This window comes from Staurois parvus, unplaced genomic scaffold (genome assembly GCF_062004578.1).
Source record: "Staurois parvus isolate SC_StPar_1 unplaced genomic scaffold, SC_StPar_1.0 ptg000056l, whole genome shotgun sequence".
Lineage (NCBI taxonomy): Eukaryota > Metazoa > Chordata > Amphibia > Anura > Ranidae > Staurois > Staurois parvus.
In genome coordinates, this window is record NW_028317852.1 from 9,760,730 (window position 1) to 9,780,267 (window position 19,538).

Consider the following 19,538-nt stretch of genomic DNA (forward strand, 5'->3'; position numbering starts at 1 on the left):
CCATGGTCAATAAAGGAGTGTACTAAATAAATATTTTCCTTCATAGAACCATTAGCCCAGTGCAGATTGTGCCCATTAATACAGATATGATCATAGATCCCGAGAAAAAGGAGAAAGTCTGGGAAGCACAGTCTGACACCAAGGTAACCAAGTAACACCTAGTAACATAGCTGCAAAAAAGCAGGGGGTTTCCAAGAAAAAGCTCTCAAGGTAGCCAATCCATCCAAATACAGTGAAGCAGAATGAATTCTTCATCTCCTGATGTTTTAGTATTGTAGAGGAGAACAATAGTCCTACATTTTATTGTGAATCAAACATTGATTTCACAAATGGAGCTAAGTGAAAAAAACATTGCTTTTAGTTTTCAATCCATCTGATGTTAATTAAAAAGTGCTCAGCTACCAGGCTATTTGCCTCTTGGTAACTGAGATAACAAGGTTAAGATGGTCATAGATGGATTGAAACTCAGCCGGTCCAGCAGGAACCAGACAAATTTCAATCCATCTATGGCTGTTCCTGCTCGACAGAAGTGAATCTAACGATTGATTTCTGTTGAACAGGACTGTTGGAAAACCTTCATTCGATCAGTGGCTGTAGCACTGGTCAGTGTATTCTGACAGTCGTCCCGCTGTCAGAACACAATAGCACAGCAGGAAGGATTCCTCCATTCTCCTTGTTTGTTTGGATGGAGGAATCTGTTCTTTTTTCCCCATCAGCCCCAGAGGGCTAATCGAAAAAAAAATGAATCATCTATATCCAGCCTTATTACACTAAACTATATTGACTGCTAATGAGAGCTTAAAATAACAGTCAAATGTGCAACAATTATGACTGTAAAGACAATAAACGTGCATTATAGCTTAGTGAATTAAAACATTTGTAAAATAACAAACAAGTTTATACTTGCCTGCTCTGTGCAACTGAATTGCACAGAACGACTCCAAATCTCCTCTTCTGGGTTCCCCAGCCGGCACTCTCAGTTCCTCCCCTTCTGCTTGCACCACCACAGTAAGCCACTTGCTATGGGGGCACACATGCATCTATATTAAGTTTAACTGGGAATTTTTCTCTTTTACTGTTTGACATGCCTCACCCTCCCCTGTGCTACTTGCTGTGAAGTCCAGTTATAGATTGGGGTAGTGGCCTTTTGTTTGTATACTGGTGAGGGGCTGCACTGGACACCTTGGCTGCCATTGTGCTATACAGTATGTTGGGTGTCCAGTACACCCCTGTACTTTTGAGGGGTGGGCTCCCTCCAGGCTCACCTGCCCTCAGTCTATCCATTATGATACATGTGTTCATACTATGGAGGCTCTCAAAATTTATAGTTTTAGGAACTGCAGAATATTGGGGTGCCATGAAGAGGCTCTGCAGCTTACAAAAGTATTTGCAAATGTGTGCAAACTAAACCCCTGTTTTTAATGCAAACTGTTAGACAGGGCAGTTTGGTTTGCAGCAGGCTGGTATGTAAATTGAGCTGGGAATTTTTATCTTTCATAGTTTGACATGTGGCCTGGTTGGAGCCCGGGCTGCAGCTGTCATACACCTTTTTACAGGGTTTTGCAGAGATGTGCGACTTCCACTACTTTTTCCTTTTCCATTAGGTATTGGCAGTAGTTGTGTTGGCAGGCCTTCCCTGCGCACATTGGTGAATCAGTGGCAGAATAGTTGGGAACTGGGGACAAAATGACAGATTTCTAAACTTAGGACAAAAATTTGATATTAAAAAATAATCATGGGCACATGTGGGGAGGCTAAAGATGGCGGTCACACATTGATCCCACTCCGCTTCACCGCTCTCTCTACCCGCTTCTCCGGAGCCAACATCAGCTGTTTCAAGCAGAGGAGAACAGGTACCGGACTTAGCACCACTTGCTGATCCCCATGGGCAAAATTGGGCATCAGAAGTACCCATCACCCGCCAAACACTTGCGGCCTACACATATGGATAGATATGTCTCATGGGCCGCATCCCGAGTGATCCCATGATCCCAGAAGCAGAACCGTAGAATCAGACAGGTCACAAGGAGGAGGTAACTCATCATACTGCCCTAAATCCCCCTTCTCCTATCCACTACCTCACAGCAGACATTCTGGATGATAAGTTACATGATCTTCTGAAAAGTTTATCCCATACTATCTCTGCAGCAGCGGGGAAAATAGCTCAGGAACTCAGAGGGGAAAAGCATTAGTGGAAGAACGTACAGATCACCTAGAAACAAAATTTGATGATCTGGCGCAGTATGTACATGTACTGGATGAAGACAATCATACTTTGAAGCAACAGATGTCTCTGCTACAATCCGTACAGGAATACCTGGAGAATAGGGAACGGAGACAAAATCTCCATATACGAGGCATTCCTGAATCAATAGGAGACGCAGATCTGCAAGATTATCTGTGGAGTCTGTTCACCGCATTGGCCCCGGCGGTTCTAGACAGATTGGCGAATGGATAGAGCCCATCACTCTCTTTCCCCGAAACCTCCATTGGGCGCGAGACCAAGAGACATCATTGTTCGGTTTCACTACTATGATAGTAAGGAATCTCTGCTAAATTCCACGCGTAACACTGCCTCGGTTGATTTTAGAGAGGAAAAAATTCAAATCTATATTGATTTGTCCCCTATCACACTGTCTAAGAGACGTACACTTCGCCCACTTACTCTCTACCTTCAGAAGCATAATACTGTATACAGATGGGGCTTCCCGTTCAGGTTAACCATAAAAAAAGATGGCACTCAACACACTATCAGAGATATTCAAGAAGGAGAGGCATTTCTGCGTAACTTGGGACTAGCCCCTCTCCCGGATGAAGCCTTAGCACTACACCTACCCAAGCCAAGAGCGGTCAACACTCCTAACAAGATGCGGACCCCAGCAAGATCCAGAAATAAGACACGCCTCCCGATTCTTCATTGGTCTCCTGCTTTCCGGTTTTCTTCTGTCCCCTGATGACATCCTAAGTGCAGCTGTTGCCACTTATGACTTAATGTCTATAGATATGCTATACCCGTCAATTTTTATATCCTCTTGAGGATACCTCCGACACCCTATCGGGATCTTCTCAGATGATATCCTGTTATTTGCAAGAGAGGAGTGAAGTTACCGCCTGGTTTTCACCCTCCCTATGTTGTCCCCAAACATCTACAGTACAGCTACTGCTATAGATGTCTGGGTGGCCTTGGCTGCTCAGGCCTTCTCCATATTTTGGTATCTCACTATGTCTGCATTTTGTTTCCTTTTTTGGATTTGTTTACTCTGTGTCTGCTAGTAATTTTGCGACGCACTGGATGTGTCTACCTTAGTCAATGTTTGTTGTGTTACTCTTTGTTAAAACAGCATGGTTTATTTGTCATACTGCCCTGCATACAACTGCTTCATATTCAGAATACGCCAACATGTCTGTAAGACTTTACTCATGTAATGTTAAGGGTGTAAATTCAATGAGGAAGAGGTCAATAGCTCTTAGGGAATTCCATCAGTCTAAAGCTGATATTATTCTTATCCAGGAAATACATTTCAAAAAGGGAAGCTCATTTAACTTTGCCCTCAAGTATTTTCCTGTAGCATTCTCCGCCATGGACGGCACAGGTAAAGCTAGTGTCGCTATTCTCTTCAAGAAAGGTTGCCCTGTTTAGGTGTTATCTTCTGTACTAGACACCCAAGGCAGATTTATACTATTGCAATGTTAATATGGTGATGTCTATATTTCAATTATTAACGTATACGCTCCTAATACTAATCAATTGGTGTTCTTTTTAAGATACTATCTCCCCGCTTTTGGCATCTTCTCACCCTTTCACGATTATTGGAGGAGACTTTGATTTATCTATATCGGCAGCCCGAGATAGGAGATCCCTTCGGGGACAAATGCCCTCGAAACATGTTCTGAAACAGTCCACTTCCTTTCGTCAATGGATTAGAGGACATAAGCTGTTTGATATTTGGAGAATACAACACCCGAATGCTAAACAGTTTTCGTTCTTTTCCCCAGTGCATCATATCTACATCAGACTAGATTACTTTTTGCTTTCAGCTCCCTTACTTAGACAGTAGGCTCCGATATTATCCCCAGCTCCTGGTCTGATCATTTATTTTTGGTTCTAGATCTGTTTGTAGAGCAACTAAATTCACGCACATGCCATTGGCGCCTAAATGACACATTTCTGTATCAAGCAGGAGTCAACTCTTCTATTTCGACAGCATTGCGTGAGTTTTTTAACTCAATACTGGATCTGTGTCAGCCTCTTAAATTCTGTGGGAAGTCCATAAAGCGTTTATTACGGATCATTTTATAATTGAAAGCTCAAAAAGTCACTGATCCATCAGAAAACTGACCTTATGGACCAATTATCTCAAGCGGAAGAAAAACTCATCGATTCACCTTCTTTACCTAAACTTCACTTAGTGGTACAACTTAAAGATCAACTTACATCATTTGAGGATAGTTCTATAGCGAAGAAACTGTTATGTATGAGACAGAAGTTTTACAATACGCCAATAAGCCCCATAGAATGCTGGTTAATAAACTGAAAACACATTCGACTACTCATGCCCCTGATTTTTTGTTTCAAAAGGATGGCTCCCCCACGTATTACCGCCAACAGATAGCCCAAGTGTTCGGAGACTTCTACAACTGCTTGTCGCCAGATGTACATCCCACTTTCCAAAGAGATTCTGTCAACGCCTTTTTTTCAGCCTTTCATCTCCCTAAACTAAAAAGGGAAGATAGATTACTCTTGAATGCCCCCATTACTATGGAGGAGCTATGTGCAGTTGTTAAGGAACTACCGTCACACAAAGCGCCGGTATCAAAGACCTGGTGATGGAGGCCAATGGAGAGAGGGCTTCCCTTGTGGCTAAGTTCCAGACTCCCCTGAGAGTGTGACAGCGGGAGTCAGGCCCAAAGTAGCACAGGTCGCCTATAGGAGTGCTGGTTGGTGGTCCACCCAGAAGCACAGCTGATGTACGGAGATAGGTCTGCAGACAGGTGGCGCCTGTGCGAGGTATGCATGCCCTTCCGGGATTTAGAGATTTACTGGATAGCCGGCTCAAGCCAAGGTCAAGTACCAGGTGGGAATCAGAGCAGACGTAGTCAGATGAGATAGCTGAGGTCATGCACAGAGGAGTGAGAGAGAGAGTATCTGTAAGCCAAGCCGAGATTAGATCAGGGGTTAAGCAGAGTAGACAGGACCAGGAGCAAGCCGAGTCGGTATCAGGAAATCACAGATCACAATAACACAGGAAACAGGAACAAGGCACGGGGAGCTAGAGATCATCCAGCAACGTGAGGAAGTGATGAGCCTCCTTATAAAGGCTGTCTGGTACCAAACTTAGGCTGATGTGTGCTTCTGCGGCCATGCAGGGTACTGGCAGAAATGCCTGATCTTCCAGAACTTCTGCCATGGACAGGACCCTGACAGCCGGGCTCAGATGGGTTTTCCTAAACATACTACAAGCAATTTATCGCGGATGTGGGCCCAGCATTATTGGAATTTTATTCCTCTCTGATGAGCGGAGAAGAACCTCATTCACAATTCTAACATTCTCATATCATAGTCATTCCCAAACCAGGCAAAAACCTTACGACCCCAGCTAATTACAGGCCCATAGCATTACTGAACTCGGATTATAGAATTTTTACGAAACTCTTAGCTAAATCGCTTAGCTCCTTTACTTCCCAAAATTATACAGAATGATCAGGTGGAATTTATATTGGCAAGACAGGCAGGAGACAACACTAGGAGTACGATCAATTTAGTTGATATACTTAATGGCTAGCGAACATAAGCTCTATTGTTAAGTTTAGATGCTCAGAAGGCATTTGATAGGTTGGGATGGCCCTATATATTTGAATTATTGAGACGTAGGAATACAAAGGCCTTTTTTTTAAAGCAATTATGGCACAATACTCACGGACTACCGCACAGGTTAAGCTTCCTTATGCCACATTGGACACTTTTCCCATGTTTAATGGAACTAGACAGGGATGTTCTCTGTCTCTGCTCTTATTTGTGTTGTGTCTTGAACCATTGGCAGTGGTGATTAGAGCACACCCTGACATAGTGGGAGTGACTGTGAGGGGGAGGGAGTATAAACTCTCACTTTTGCAGATGACATTCTATTGACTATTACAATTTGTCATTACCTGCTTTGCATAAACAGTTATATGAAGAGATGGGAAAACGAACTTCAACGCCCAATTTCTGAAATGTTGGCAGATGATTTGGGACACTGTTACTAAAACCTCTCGCTGTGTTGTGTATAAAGAAAATGTATATAAAATATTGATGCATTGGTACAAGACACCTGTATTGCTTCATGAAATCAACCCGAATATGTCTGACAGGTGCATGGGGGGAGAAGGCACCTTGGCAACCATCTTTTGGTTCTGTCCACAGATTGTGGGTTACTGGACTACGGTTAAAATGGTTTTGGAGCAAGTACTTAATGTTAACCTTCCCCTAGACATGCTACATTATCTTTTGGGGCTACCCTTTAGGGGTATTTCGAAGCAATCTAAGAGGTCGAAAATACATATTCTGACGGCTGCTAGACGGGTGATACCACAACTCTGGAAATCAGTCGATGCCCCCACACTAATTCATCTTTTAAGAGCAATCTCTGAAATCAAAGAAATGGAATATCTTACAGCCCTAGTGGATGACTATTCAGGTCATTTTCGATATATTTGGGAACCATGGGATCACTCTCACTTTGATAGAAATCCTTCCTCCCCCCCTTCCTTATATAGCTCAGATAGCTCTTTACTTAGCAAACCGCTGACAATTACTGTAACCCAACAATGTGCATGTTTATGTTGTCTTGTGTTTTCCAACTGTACAGTTTACCATGCTGTCTAAATGTGTTCAGATTTCTTTTGTTTTTGTTCTCTTTTGTATTGTTTGTGGATTTCTTTCACTGCAACAAAAAAAAAAAAGAATCATGCCAGACTCTTTACGTATGTGTGCTACAGTCTTGCACATCAGTATAATGTTTATATAAAACAGCAATTAGGCCTGTATGCTTTCCTCTGTGTTTTTGGTTACGATATGTCCACACTACTATGCCCTTTAGTTTCTGGCTAAAGCAGCAATTTCATTAGTATAGTTCAGTCAGAAGACTTAAAAACAGCCCTTTTTTGAGTACTTACCCAAACAGGAGCAGTCATTCTATCCCATGCTACCAGCTCTGTGCTAAATGCTTCTCTCACCCCATCAACAACCTGAGCTCTAGCAGTATCATTGGGTGGATTATCAATCTGCCCAGCAGTACTCAGCAAGATATGCAAGCAGGACAGTGAATCCACTGGGGACTTCTTGTTGAACCCTAGTTGAGAAACCCTGCTAAAAATTTTATCAAAATCCATAGATTGAGGTGGGGGTAGGTGATAAGGGAACCACTGTAAAAATAAAAAATTTATATATATATATATATATATATATATATATATATATAATATCCCCCCCAATACATTTCCCTGTATAAGTCATACATCATATATGAAATCACCTATAGATTTTCGTTCTAATTTGCTGAATAAATCTTCCTGATAGGCTTGTGTGGAAAATATTTGAGTTTTCCTGTAGAGACAAAATATTAGTCTTGGCTTCACATGGGAGACAATATACTCTTTTGGAGCAACACTGACACATTCCTCCTATGTAACAAGTCACCCTCTAGCTGAAAGCTAGCGTTTCCTGGACTTGACAAATGAACTCATAATTTAACAATACCCAGGTAAATGGAAATATGTACTCAATGATTGATTATGCAAATAAAATAAACAAAAGAGTACTAGCCATCGTCAAGGCATTCTCTCACATATATAAGAATCTCAATCATCTGTTTATATACAGCCTCCAGAGCTATAAAAAGCTTTGTGTAATAGAAAATGTATAAAAGGTGACAGATGCCGTATGCAGCACGTTTTTTAATAAATTCCTTCACCTTCTGTTTACAGCAGACTGGCAGACTTCTTAATTTACCACTGCAGTTGCGAGCACATGCAAGGCTTTTGAAAAAAATGTAAAATATGTTTTTTTTTTTTTAAAGTGGTTCTTCATCTTCAGCAACCAGGTAGCTTAGAAACTATGACCAGCAAGTGTTGATTGAGTGTTTTCAAGCCTTATTAAAATGGACCTCAACTCCAAAAGTGAAGATTTTCTATTTTATAGGAAATATTTAGAAATGTTAAAGTGGAACTAAACTGTATCTGAGGCGCCAAAAACAAAAAAGTTTTTAATTTTTATTAATCAAAGTAACCCCCCCATCTATCCATTTCTCCATGCTTTTTTTTTTGCTGAGAAATCAATTTGAAAAACATCCCCCCTAGCGTTTCTGTCCATGGCCATCGTGAGATCTTGAGTAAGGCCAGATGATACAGTATATGTAGCATTTACTTCCTGAAAGCCATCTGCCCTTAGCTCAGGCATTGAAACAGGAGAATGTGCTTAGCTGAGAAAGCCCCTCCTCTCCTCCTGAAGACTCCTAGAATGTATAACAAGTAAATGATATACCTTCTTATCTATTTACTAATGCTAGCAGCATAAGATTAAAAATAGTCCATGTTGATTGAGAGAGTGAAATTTCGCTTTAACTATGCTTAACCTCCCTGGCGGTATTCCCGAGTGTAGCTCGGGGTAACGTTTCAGCACCACAAGTGGTAACCCCGAGCTACACTCGGGAATACCCTGCAGCGCTGCTCCGGGACCTCTTCTGCACTTACCTTGTCCTGCACTCCTGCGATGTCCCTCCTTCAGTGTCCCCGACAATGTCCTCCGGCCGATGCCAGCATCTGGCTTCTGGGTTCCGTTCCCTGCGACGTCGGGATGTACAGGGAACAGAACTGGCTGGAAATTTGAAAGTTATAAAAGTGACATTCATTAAATTCACTAAAATCACATAGTATAACATTCCTGTTACAAAGCATTTCACATACATTTTGTCCCTAGTGCTTTGTCCTGTGCCCTGCCTGCATTTTTACTGTTCTTTCTGCCCGGAAACTGAGACATGTCCACGGCGTCCAAAAAGCATCCCTTTAGGTCAAAAGTGGTTTTAGACCAGCTAGAGAACAGCGATAGTAAATTAGAACCACTTGCAGAATTGAGTGATGATTTGTGGGGAAATTCGTCATCAGACACTGAAAACGATTTTACAACTTTGCTCAGTGATGTGCGAACTTGGCGCTATATTTCAAATTTCAGTCTTTTGATTTGATATTACTTAATTAAATTTATTATTATTAAATTATTTTTTATGATTATTTATTAAATTATAATTTATGATTTCGGGTTTCAAATTTTAACATACCCGGAATGTTTACTAGACTCTTGTTCGGACAGATTACAGTGAGTGATTTCTAAAAAATTACAGGTCAACAATAAAAAAACAACATATTTCCATGCAAAACAATTTACCGCTTTGAGCACAGAAATATGGACATAATCAGACCGCTAGGGAGGTTAAGAAGTGAGATAAAAATAGGAATAAAAGCAGCCTGCATAAAATGACAATCCTCTGTATCCTCAAAGTAGCAATGCACTTTCGAAGTCTTGACTCTAATACAGTGCCTTGAAAAAAGTATTCCTACCCCTTGAAATTTTCCACATTTTGTCATGTTACAACCAAATAGAACAACATAAAGTGGCACATAATTGTGAAGTGGAAGGAAAATGATAAATGGTTTTCAAAATTTGAATTTATTTTTAATAAATATCGGAAAAGTGTGGCACACATTTGTATTCAGCCCCCGCCCCAGGTCAATACTTCGTAGAACCAAATGCTACAAATATAGCTCCAAGTCTTTTTAGGTATGTTTCTACCAGCTTTGCACATCTAGGAGTGTGAAAATTTTCTTCTTTGCAACATAGTTCAAGTTCTGTCAGACTGAATGGAGAGCATCTGTGAACAGCAATTTTCAAGTTTTGCCACAGATTCTCAATGGGATTTAGATCTTTGACTGGGCCATTCAAACACATAATGTGCTTTGATCAAAACTATTCCATTGTAGCTCTGGCTGTATGATTAGGGTTGTTGCCCTGCTAGAAGGTGAACCTGCGCCCCAGTCCCAAGTCTTTTGCAAACTCACAGGTTTTCTTCTATGATTGCCCTGTATTTGGCTCCATCCATTTTTCCATCAACTCTGACCAGCTGAAGAAAAAAGTATCCCCACAACATGATGCTGCCACGTTTCACGGTGGGGATGACGTGTTCAGGGTGATGCGCAGTGTTCATTTTCCACCCAAACATAGCATTTTGCTTTTAGGCCAAAAAGTTTAGTTTTGGTTACATCTGACCAGATCACCTTCTTCCACATGTTTGCTGTGTCCTCCACATGGCTTCTCGCAAACTGCAAACGGGACTTCTTATGGCTTTCTTTCAACAGTGAATTTCTTCTTGCCACTCTTCCATAAACTCCAGATTTGTGTAGTGCATGACTAATAGTTGCCCTGTGGACAGATTCTCCCACCTGAGCTGTGGATCTCTGCAGCTCCTCCACAGTTACCATGTGCCTCTTGACTGCTTCTCTGATGAATGCTCTCCTTGTTTGGCCTGTCAGTTTAGGTGGACGGCCATGTCTTGGTAGGTTTGCAGTTATGCCATACTCTTTCTATTTTCAGATGATGGATTGAACAGTGCTCCGTGAGATGTTCAAAGTTTGGGATATTTTTTTATTTATAACCTAACCCTGCTTTAAACTTCTCCACAACTTTATCCCTGACCTGTCTGTTGTGTTCCTTGGCCTTCATGATGCTGTTTGTTCACTAATGTTCTCTAACAAACCTCTGGAGGGTTCACAGAAGAGCTGTATTTATACTGAGGTAAATTACACACAGGTGGATTCTATTTACTAATTAGATTACTTCTGAAGGCAATTGGTTGCACTAGATTTTAGTTAGGGGTATCAGAGTAAAAGGGGCTGAATGCAAATGCACACCACGCATTTCAAATACTTATTTGTAAAATGTCTTCCACTTCACAACTATATGCCACTTTGTGTTGGTCTATTACATAAAATCCCAATAAAATACATTTACGTTTTTGGTTATAACAGGACAAAAATGTGGAAAATTTCAAGGGGTATGAATACTTTTTAAAAAGGCACTGTATGTGCACATCTGCAGTGTAAGTTTCTCTATGGCAGCATTTCTCAACCAAAGTGCTATCTGGGTTGCCCTGGGGTGCCGCAAGCACAGGATTTAGTTTGCCCTGGATCAACATCATGAGCTGTCATGGTGCCTACGAGCAGGCTGGCGGCCAACACCATAACAAGAAATTATATTCTAGGCCAGGACAGTGTCACTCGTAACTATGGTGATTAGTACCATGGTAATGCATAATTCTGATCCAGGGCAGGTGGCATGCAAGACCGCAACAAACATTCAGAGGAAGACGGAAGTCTACCTCCTCCTGACCTCTTCCATCCTCTCACCCTCTGGCATGCTGCTGGAGCCAAAAGTTAGGGCTCTGATGTGAAGGGGGACTGTGTGACCTGGGGGGGGGAGCTCTCTGATGGACAAACTGTGTGATTGGGGGGTTCTGATGTGGTGGTAGGACTCTGTGGTGATGGGGAGGCTCATGTATATGGGGACTCTGATGTACAGACATCACTGGGGGGTCTCTAATGTATAGGGGAGCCTCTGACATGAAGAGAGGACCTCAGATGTGATGGGGAGTTATGATGTAAAATTGTGTCACAACTGAAGAAAGGTTGAGAAACACTGATCTCTGGCACTGTTCCTCTTTTTTTTTAATTTAAATTTTTATTTATTTTCCATATATAATACATATTTCATCATATTTCTCATACAAAAACCATTTCTATATCATTAATTACATTTCTTACTATCTTTATTCCCATTTACCTCCCCCCCTCTATCTAATTTTCCCTCCTCCCTAAATAAAACCTCCCTCCCCCCATGTAAACCCACCCACTCTGCATTGTTCTATTAGGCACTGTTCCTCTTGACTGTTAATCTCATAAGATTTGTAGTGACGTTTGGTTATGTCACTCTTGCACTGCTTACTGTCCTGATTGCTAGAGAGAAAGCCATATTCATTGAGCTGCTGTGTAATGGTCTCCCTGCTTCTCAACTTTATCCATTCTGTACTTTATATGTACCTCTTCTCCTGCTTCTTGAATATGCCTCCATTAGTCATAAATCACCAGTCACCATGGAGACTGTTCTGACATGAGGTAGCAAAGACCTTCTCCACTGCTAAAACAGCCCCTTCCACACAGAGCTAAAATGCAGAATAAGTCAATAATATAGAAAAGATGCATGGAGCCTATAGGCAATACTCTGGTGACTAGTCATTTGCTTTCTGCTTGCTTTTGGGTACAGTTTCCATTGTTCAAGTCCTAATTAGGAAGCTAAGGGGCTGACTTACTGTGCACCCTCAACTTCATCCCTGACCTCAGAAATTGTAAATACTGGGCTCAACATACAGGTGTCAAGTGCTACTGGGAAGCCTTCCAGCAGGCTAAAGCTTGTCAAATGCTATGGCAGATTTGACTGTTTTCTGACATACCAGCCAAAATTTGCTCTGTAGGTGGTCCTGTAGAAACGCTTTCATCCGACATCCTTCGCCTGGAAAATCAAAGGAGTTGGACAAAAATTTTCTAACTTAAGGTGGCCATACATAAATAAAAATTGTGCCAGTTCAGCAAAGATTGGCCAAATTTCGATCCATTTATGGGCAGACAGGTTGCATAGAAGTTGATCAACAGATCAACTTCTGTACAACCAACCTGTCAGGTTTTTCCCGATCAATCAGTTCCACCGGCTATAGCTGGCACGGATCAGTGTATTCTGACAGCAGTGAAGGCTCCCCACCAGCAGAACACAATAGCACAGCCGGAGCGATTCACCCATCCACCTCAAATGTGTGGATAGAGGAATCGTTCATTTTTTTCTTTTCATTCAACCTGCTGGTTGAACGAAAAGAAAATGGCTAATGTATAAAATCAGATGCAGCAGCTGTCAGAGCGCAATGTGTTTATCCCTGCTGTATATAGTCAACAGTGGAATCTGTTAAATTTTTTCACTCGATGTTTGGCCAGCTTTAGTCTACCTTCACAAGGATGTCAAAATCAGAAGAATCTGCTAAGCTGAATGGCCCAGTAAACACTTCTAGCCGGCATCAGGTTACACAGTGCCATTATGAACATTGCATGTAACAATCAGGCCACACTATTCCATTTCTTTCAATTATATCCCCCAGAAGGCCACCTGGAAAGTACTCTCAGTGCAGGTTGAACAGAGCCTGGATGAGCTGAATAAAAGCTGTGTATTGGAACACTTCAAAGAGGTGGTCAGCCATGCTGAGGTGAACGATCTTCACATACCATAAATGTTTAACTGCTGCTTCCATCACACAGCTGAATTTAAAAGACTCTTTAAAAAAGAATTTCTGTCCAAATTAAATACTATTTTAGACGAGGATCTGTTGAAAACACTGCATTTACCCAAAATGTATTTACCTACTTTCATTCAGTGAGAGCAGCTAACACTGTAATTTGCTGCTTGTTTGAATATGAAATAACCCCACAAATGAGGTTTGTCTATGGTGAATGACAGCAAAGCTCATAAAGGAGTAAATCAAGCAAAAGAACCACTGCATCATAGGAGCTAAGCTTCTGTTTTTCAGGTTCAGACCAATTCAATTATATCATTTGGAACTGAAGTGACAATACAGTTTTGTGCTTCTATATACTTACCTGGCCTATAGAGACATGAGGTTAGAATGTTATATCCACGGCAAGGGTTTAGTTACTCTAAATGAATATTAATAATATATCAATTTATATAAAGATAGTCCTTAAATCTTAGAAAATATAAAAACTATAAAATGTATTTTTAAAGTATTTGTGAACATACTATTATCCTAGGCAAGTTTGACATAGTAAAAAAATAATTTTCCATCTTAAAAGTGCATTTAAAAAAAAAGGGTGAAAACCTTAATTAAAGGTTTTAAAGGTCAGTCACATGACAGCACAGGCTTCGTTCCTCACTGTTCCCAATAGCAAGGAGCATGCCTGTGTGTGTCAGGCGAATGTCACGCACAACAGATCTTCCTTCCTGCTTGGAGTTACAGGATGCTGTGCCAATGCATAGTATGCCTGTATCTGGTGGAGTCAGTTTGGCAGCCACATCTACTGCTCAGCCTTGCTGAACTTACTGATTACAGCTTCCAGAAGAAGCCACTGTCAATCAACACAAAAGGGCTGCAAAGGGGTGTGGCGGCCAAACTGATTCCTTGAGATACAGGAATACTGTGCATCGGAACTGTGTTCAGTAACTCCAAGCAGGGAGTAAAGGCCCGTAAACTGACAACATCAGCATGGATCTGCCTCCATACTTGGTGCAGTCAGTTTGAATTCGGATAGAAGGGGAACTAGCAGGATCACCTGATATTTCCCCATGAATGTAAAAAAAAAAAAAAAAAAAAAAAGAAGGATGAATTGACCAGCATATACATAAAAATACAAACACCTAGGTTCAATATTAAGTTAGGGGTAACTTACACAAATTAGTATATGTCCTCAGTGTGATTGGTAATTAATGCAACAGCTGCTGGGAGAGAGCAGAGCAACAGTAGGAGCCAATCAAGTGTGCTATACGTTAATGTACTGACAGAAGAAAGCAAAGCAACGGGGCTATCAATCAACTGCTGCTCCTTCATAGTCCACACACAGACTCAAGGCAATGAGATGACCTAGCTATAGGCTGAGCTGTCTGGTAAGGCTTCCTAGCTCTCAGGACTGGATGGACAGAAATGCAGTTAACTAAGCTGCCATATATGTATTAAAGAGCAAGGATAATGACACACTTTTTTTGACCTTTTGGGAAGTAGTGACACAAACAGGGAATTTGTTTCTGAAATATATAAGAATCTGGCAGGTGATACACTCAATAGCTGACCACCCCATAGAACATAGAAAACTGGTAGAGCTGGAGCTTATTACTGCATTTTCTCTATACATAGATAACTGCAGGTGTATCAGTAGATGTTTAAATTAAATCAGACATCCATTAGCATCTGTTTAGATCTTAGCAGTGCACTGTGGTCCATTGTATTAAACCAGCCCATTAATATGAATAGGCTGCCAATGCACTGCAACTATGGGAAGATGCACATGTGTCTTTATCCCAACACTGCACTGAACTACGCATATGCTGTATGTTCTGTGCTTTAGTGTATTTTATTGCCATTCAAATTGTAGTTACCATAACTCATAGATTTGAATAGGTCTTAGGCTTTTTCTGTGTCTCCTAAAACAACTTGTATTCTAGCAAATTCTTGTAAATTGCTGGGCTATGAAAATTAAGTTTAGAAAAACAAAAACAAAATTACCAGCATCAGATGGCCGTAACATGTCTGTATCACAAGTGAAAAATGTCTGATGATCTTGAGCTGATAAATTCATGTCATAATATGTTAATGGTTCCTTTCCAGTTACCAATGTATACCTTGACAAAGAGAGGAAAAATAAAATTACACAGTAACAAACAAATGGAAGTGCATTGTTTTAGTACTAGGCAGATAAAAAAGGCACAAAAAAGGAGATCTGTAATTAATACGTAATCAACAATTTTTTGAATGCAAGCAGTGCAAGTACATGAATTTGACCTGGTGTCAGTTTCTTGCAGTCCCTACAAGGAGCCAATAAGTTCATCTACGCACAAGAAGCAGGCTAATAGGAAGAGAGAGCAGAGTGGCAAGAGGTGAGCTCATCCCTGTTCAGCTTCAAAGACTGGGAATGTAATCAAGTCAACCTGGGCTCAGAGAAAGTGGTTTGAATGATCCTAGCCATCAGACTGATGACATCTAACAGGAGAAAAAGTACTACAAAGAAAATCTCTGGATTGAAGATGAATATTGCAGCAACAGCTGTTTAACCCCTTAATAAGCTTTTCATTTTATCTTATTTTAACTGATGTTTTAAAAGTCTAGATTTACATTAGTGCAGGCTGAGGGAAGGTGTGTAATTGCATGCCTTCCAGCACCTGCAGAAAAAAACCCAATGCAGTTTAGGAGATATGTCAAGGTTATGCTAATGCACCCCACACACTGGGAACCGCATTGCACTATGCGGTTTCCCTGCAGCCACATTTTCTGAAAAGGTCCAGGGACATTTTCAGGGGGTACAGCAGCTCATTCAAATGAATGGGCACCTGTACTTGAGCAAATGCAGCCATGGAGAAACCTAAGTGAAATGCCCAAGTGAAAAACATTGATCTGTCCCAACTGTTTCAGAGGTGTGGGGCGCTAAAGAACTGTGCTAAAAACCAGAAGAGGATGAGTCTTGCACTACTCAACTCAAAGTGGTAAAATGAAAACTTTGCTAAAACGTTTGACTACTAGAGAGTTTTTTTATGCATCATAGCTGTCCCATTTGTAGACAGCTAATGAGAAAAACATCACCAAAATCACTGTAAAAATGGAGAGGTAGCTATCTAGCCACTCATATACTACTACAAAAATAGGTCCCCTTCCCCCTCAAATTCTGGTTTATTATCAGAATATAGAGCATCAAGGGTGTAACACATTAACGTTCTCATTATAACCCTGGTATCTTCATAAAGCAGACCTATCAGCACCTGTGTATAATGCTACATAGGTGCATGCCAGCACCCTTTATAAAGAAATAAATCAAGAAAGAAAAAGGACCCCTGGTGTAGACTTTCTGAAGCAAGGCTGTGTGGCTCCAGGCAAGAGAGCAGAAGGAAGAATGTTGGATCAAGAGCGGAAGTATGTATGTATCAGGATGTGCTGCTTTTGGGAGGGTAGAAGCATGTCTTAGAATGTTACTAAAGGCAAAACGTTTTTTTATAATTTTTGGATAGAGTAAGGGAGAGTTATAACTCGTCTTGGCATTTTTTTTTGTGCCATCTGTGTCCTATTGGGGAGATTTCCCTTCACTTCCCATCCCACTGCCAAAAGAGGAAGTGAGGGAAAATCCCTCCAAATTAAGGAAATCCTAGAGTGTCACCAGGGACACCAGAACTAGTGTCTCAGTTGGAAAATTAACCCTCTATTGCTGTTCTAATGTCAACCCAAAATTTGGGCTTTTTCTTTATTTTCATTTTAAATAATGGTAAACAGGACCAATAAAGAGAGTGAATCTCACTAACGGGGGCACAGACAGCAATACAACTGACAGGGGTTCTACTTCCTTACCACTCTATCCAAAACTAAAAAAAGTCTTGCTTTAATGACACTTTAAGGAGTAACAGTTGTCCTTCAAAAGTTTTATTTCCTTGGGGAGATCCATACTCCGCGGAACCGTTGACACTGCCATTAGAACATTACTTTTAGTAAGTAAGCAAAAGGTTGGGCCTCTGTCAGATTTTTATTTCTTTCTGTATCTCTTTGGCAGATTTCCCCTCACTTCTTGTCTGGCAAAACTGTTTTAACTGGAATAGAGATTGGGGGAGGGGGGGAGTAGCAGAGTCCAAGAAAGCAGAGAGGGTTCTAATCTAAAGGTTTTAATTCTCTATCAAAAGCTTTAAAAATATCCATCCATGATAATTTCAGTAATTTCAGGTCCATTACAACTCACAGGTTTTTCAAAGAGTAATAATAAATAAAAATAAGAATTCTACTCAGACAGCCCACTTGTTTTAGGGCCCTTGACAGCAGTGGGCTGCGCCCCACCAAAATGGTTAGTCACAGTATAAAGTTATTATCATTGCTTCTTGAAATACTTGTGTGTGCCCCTTCAGCAAGCCACATTAAGTTTTTTTTTTTTATATACTGTCTATATATTGTAGTCAGATAAAACTATCATTTGGATAAGGTATTGCACATGCAAGCCTTGTTAATAAAGATTGTACAAATGTGAGTAGATACCGTTTTGCTTTTCAGTTCTTCATGCAGGATTTAAAGTATTAATAGTGGTAATAAAACACACCCCATGAGACCATCCTCCCCCACCATCACATTTTTATATGACGTCTTATCAACGTGTGTAAACGTTCTTCCTGAGCGATTTCTCAATGGAGAGATTTATCATTTCCTATTACATGTCCACCATTGAGTTGCTGGTGATATCCAGACAAGAGCTGGAATAAATTAATAGCTTAGCTCACTCTGTACAGTGCAATGACTTACACAATCACATCTGTCAGCATGAACGTTTAAGATCCTAACATACTCTTATTTATTAATACGCAACAAAGTACAAGTAATCCATGCTAACATGCAATGCCCTTTCCTTAAGCAGATCAACACTTAGCTAAATCCTGCCAAACTGGATTTAGATTCTAGATAAGAACAGGCAAATTTTCTTATTTGAAGAGCATCTCTCATTTTGGACACACAAAATGTAGATAGTACTCATATGTTCTGGATTAGATAGATATTCTGTAGAACATGGATTGATGGATTTGAATACAGTTGTATTAGATTGTAAGCTCTATTGAGCATTGGCCTCATAACATTGAAAGTGAGTTTTTTTTTCCAATTCAGATTAGTTATTATTTAAAACCTCTGTCAAGTTTTAAGTGCAATCTATGTCCTCCTGGAGAGATTTCCCATAATTTCATCCCCTGGAGAGACAGAGCATTGCTGTGAGATTAACCTAATGGGGTTGATTTACTAAAGGCAAATAGTCTGTGCACTGCAAGTTAAAGTGAAGTTCCACTCACACTGTAAAAAAAATAAAAGTTAGCAGCTACAAAAACTGTAGCTGCTGACTTTTAAAAAACAGCCACTCACCTGCCCCATGATCCCACGATTCCCTCGCCGCAGCCCGTATTATCGGACGTCCTGTATTCCAAGCACCCGGCTCTGACAGCTTGCGTCTTCACAGCCGGGTGCGCATGCGCGAGTAGTGCTGAGCTTCCTGAATGGCCCTGTTGTCTTCTGGGACCTGTCACATGTCCCTAAAGACTACAGGAAGGAGGACAACTTCCGCTTCCGATCGCCTAGGCGATTGCAGCAGAAGTGGGAGCAGGTACCTATTATCCTTAATGGGGAGCGGAGGACCAATCTTTAAAGGGGAACTTCCCCAATTGGGTGGAACTCCACTTTAAGTTGCCTTAGATCTGAGGGAAAGTTCTGAAATGAAGGGAAGTGCTGCCGATTTCTATCATCCAATCATGTGCATTAGCAAAAATGCTGATTTTTAATCTCACTTGCATGCTCCCTTCAGATCTAGAGCAACTGCACTTGCAGTGCACAGACATTTTGTCTTTAGTAAATCAACCCCACTGTCTACTCTTAAGAGTGCCTTTTCTATAAGTCATTTCTGGTAACAGAAATATGCAGAGAATGCACTTTGGAGAAGTGAAAGGGAAATTTTGCCAACAGAAATGCCCTGAGCGTGTAGGACAGTAAGTAAAAGTGAATCTCACTAGAAGAACAGAAAGCACTGAGAACTTGATCATTTAAAGGTTATGTAAACCTAATGACATTCTCTTATTTTTGTTACATTTGTTTTATAAATACTTATATTCTCTGCTTGTGCTGCATTCCTATTAGTTATACTGTTCCCAGTTTGTTATTCCAAAGGTGGTTCTTGAAGTG

General features: G+C 40.8%; 1 protein-coding gene across 7 annotated transcripts in view; it reads right to left on the reverse strand.

Moving 5' to 3' along the window:
* The window catches only part of LOC149469991 (suppressor of tumorigenicity 7 protein homolog), a 281,605-nt gene that overhangs the window by 208,803 nt on the left and 53,264 nt on the right, over positions 1–19,538 (reverse strand). For all 7 annotated transcript variants that reach the window (XM_089668326.1, XM_089668327.1, XM_089668328.1 and 4 more), the window contains one exon: positions 15,363–15,478. In XM_089668326.1, the coding sequence (XP_089524452.1) occupies positions 15,363–15,478 (116 nt within the window). The remainder of the gene's footprint in view (positions 1–15,362; positions 15,479–19,538) is intronic.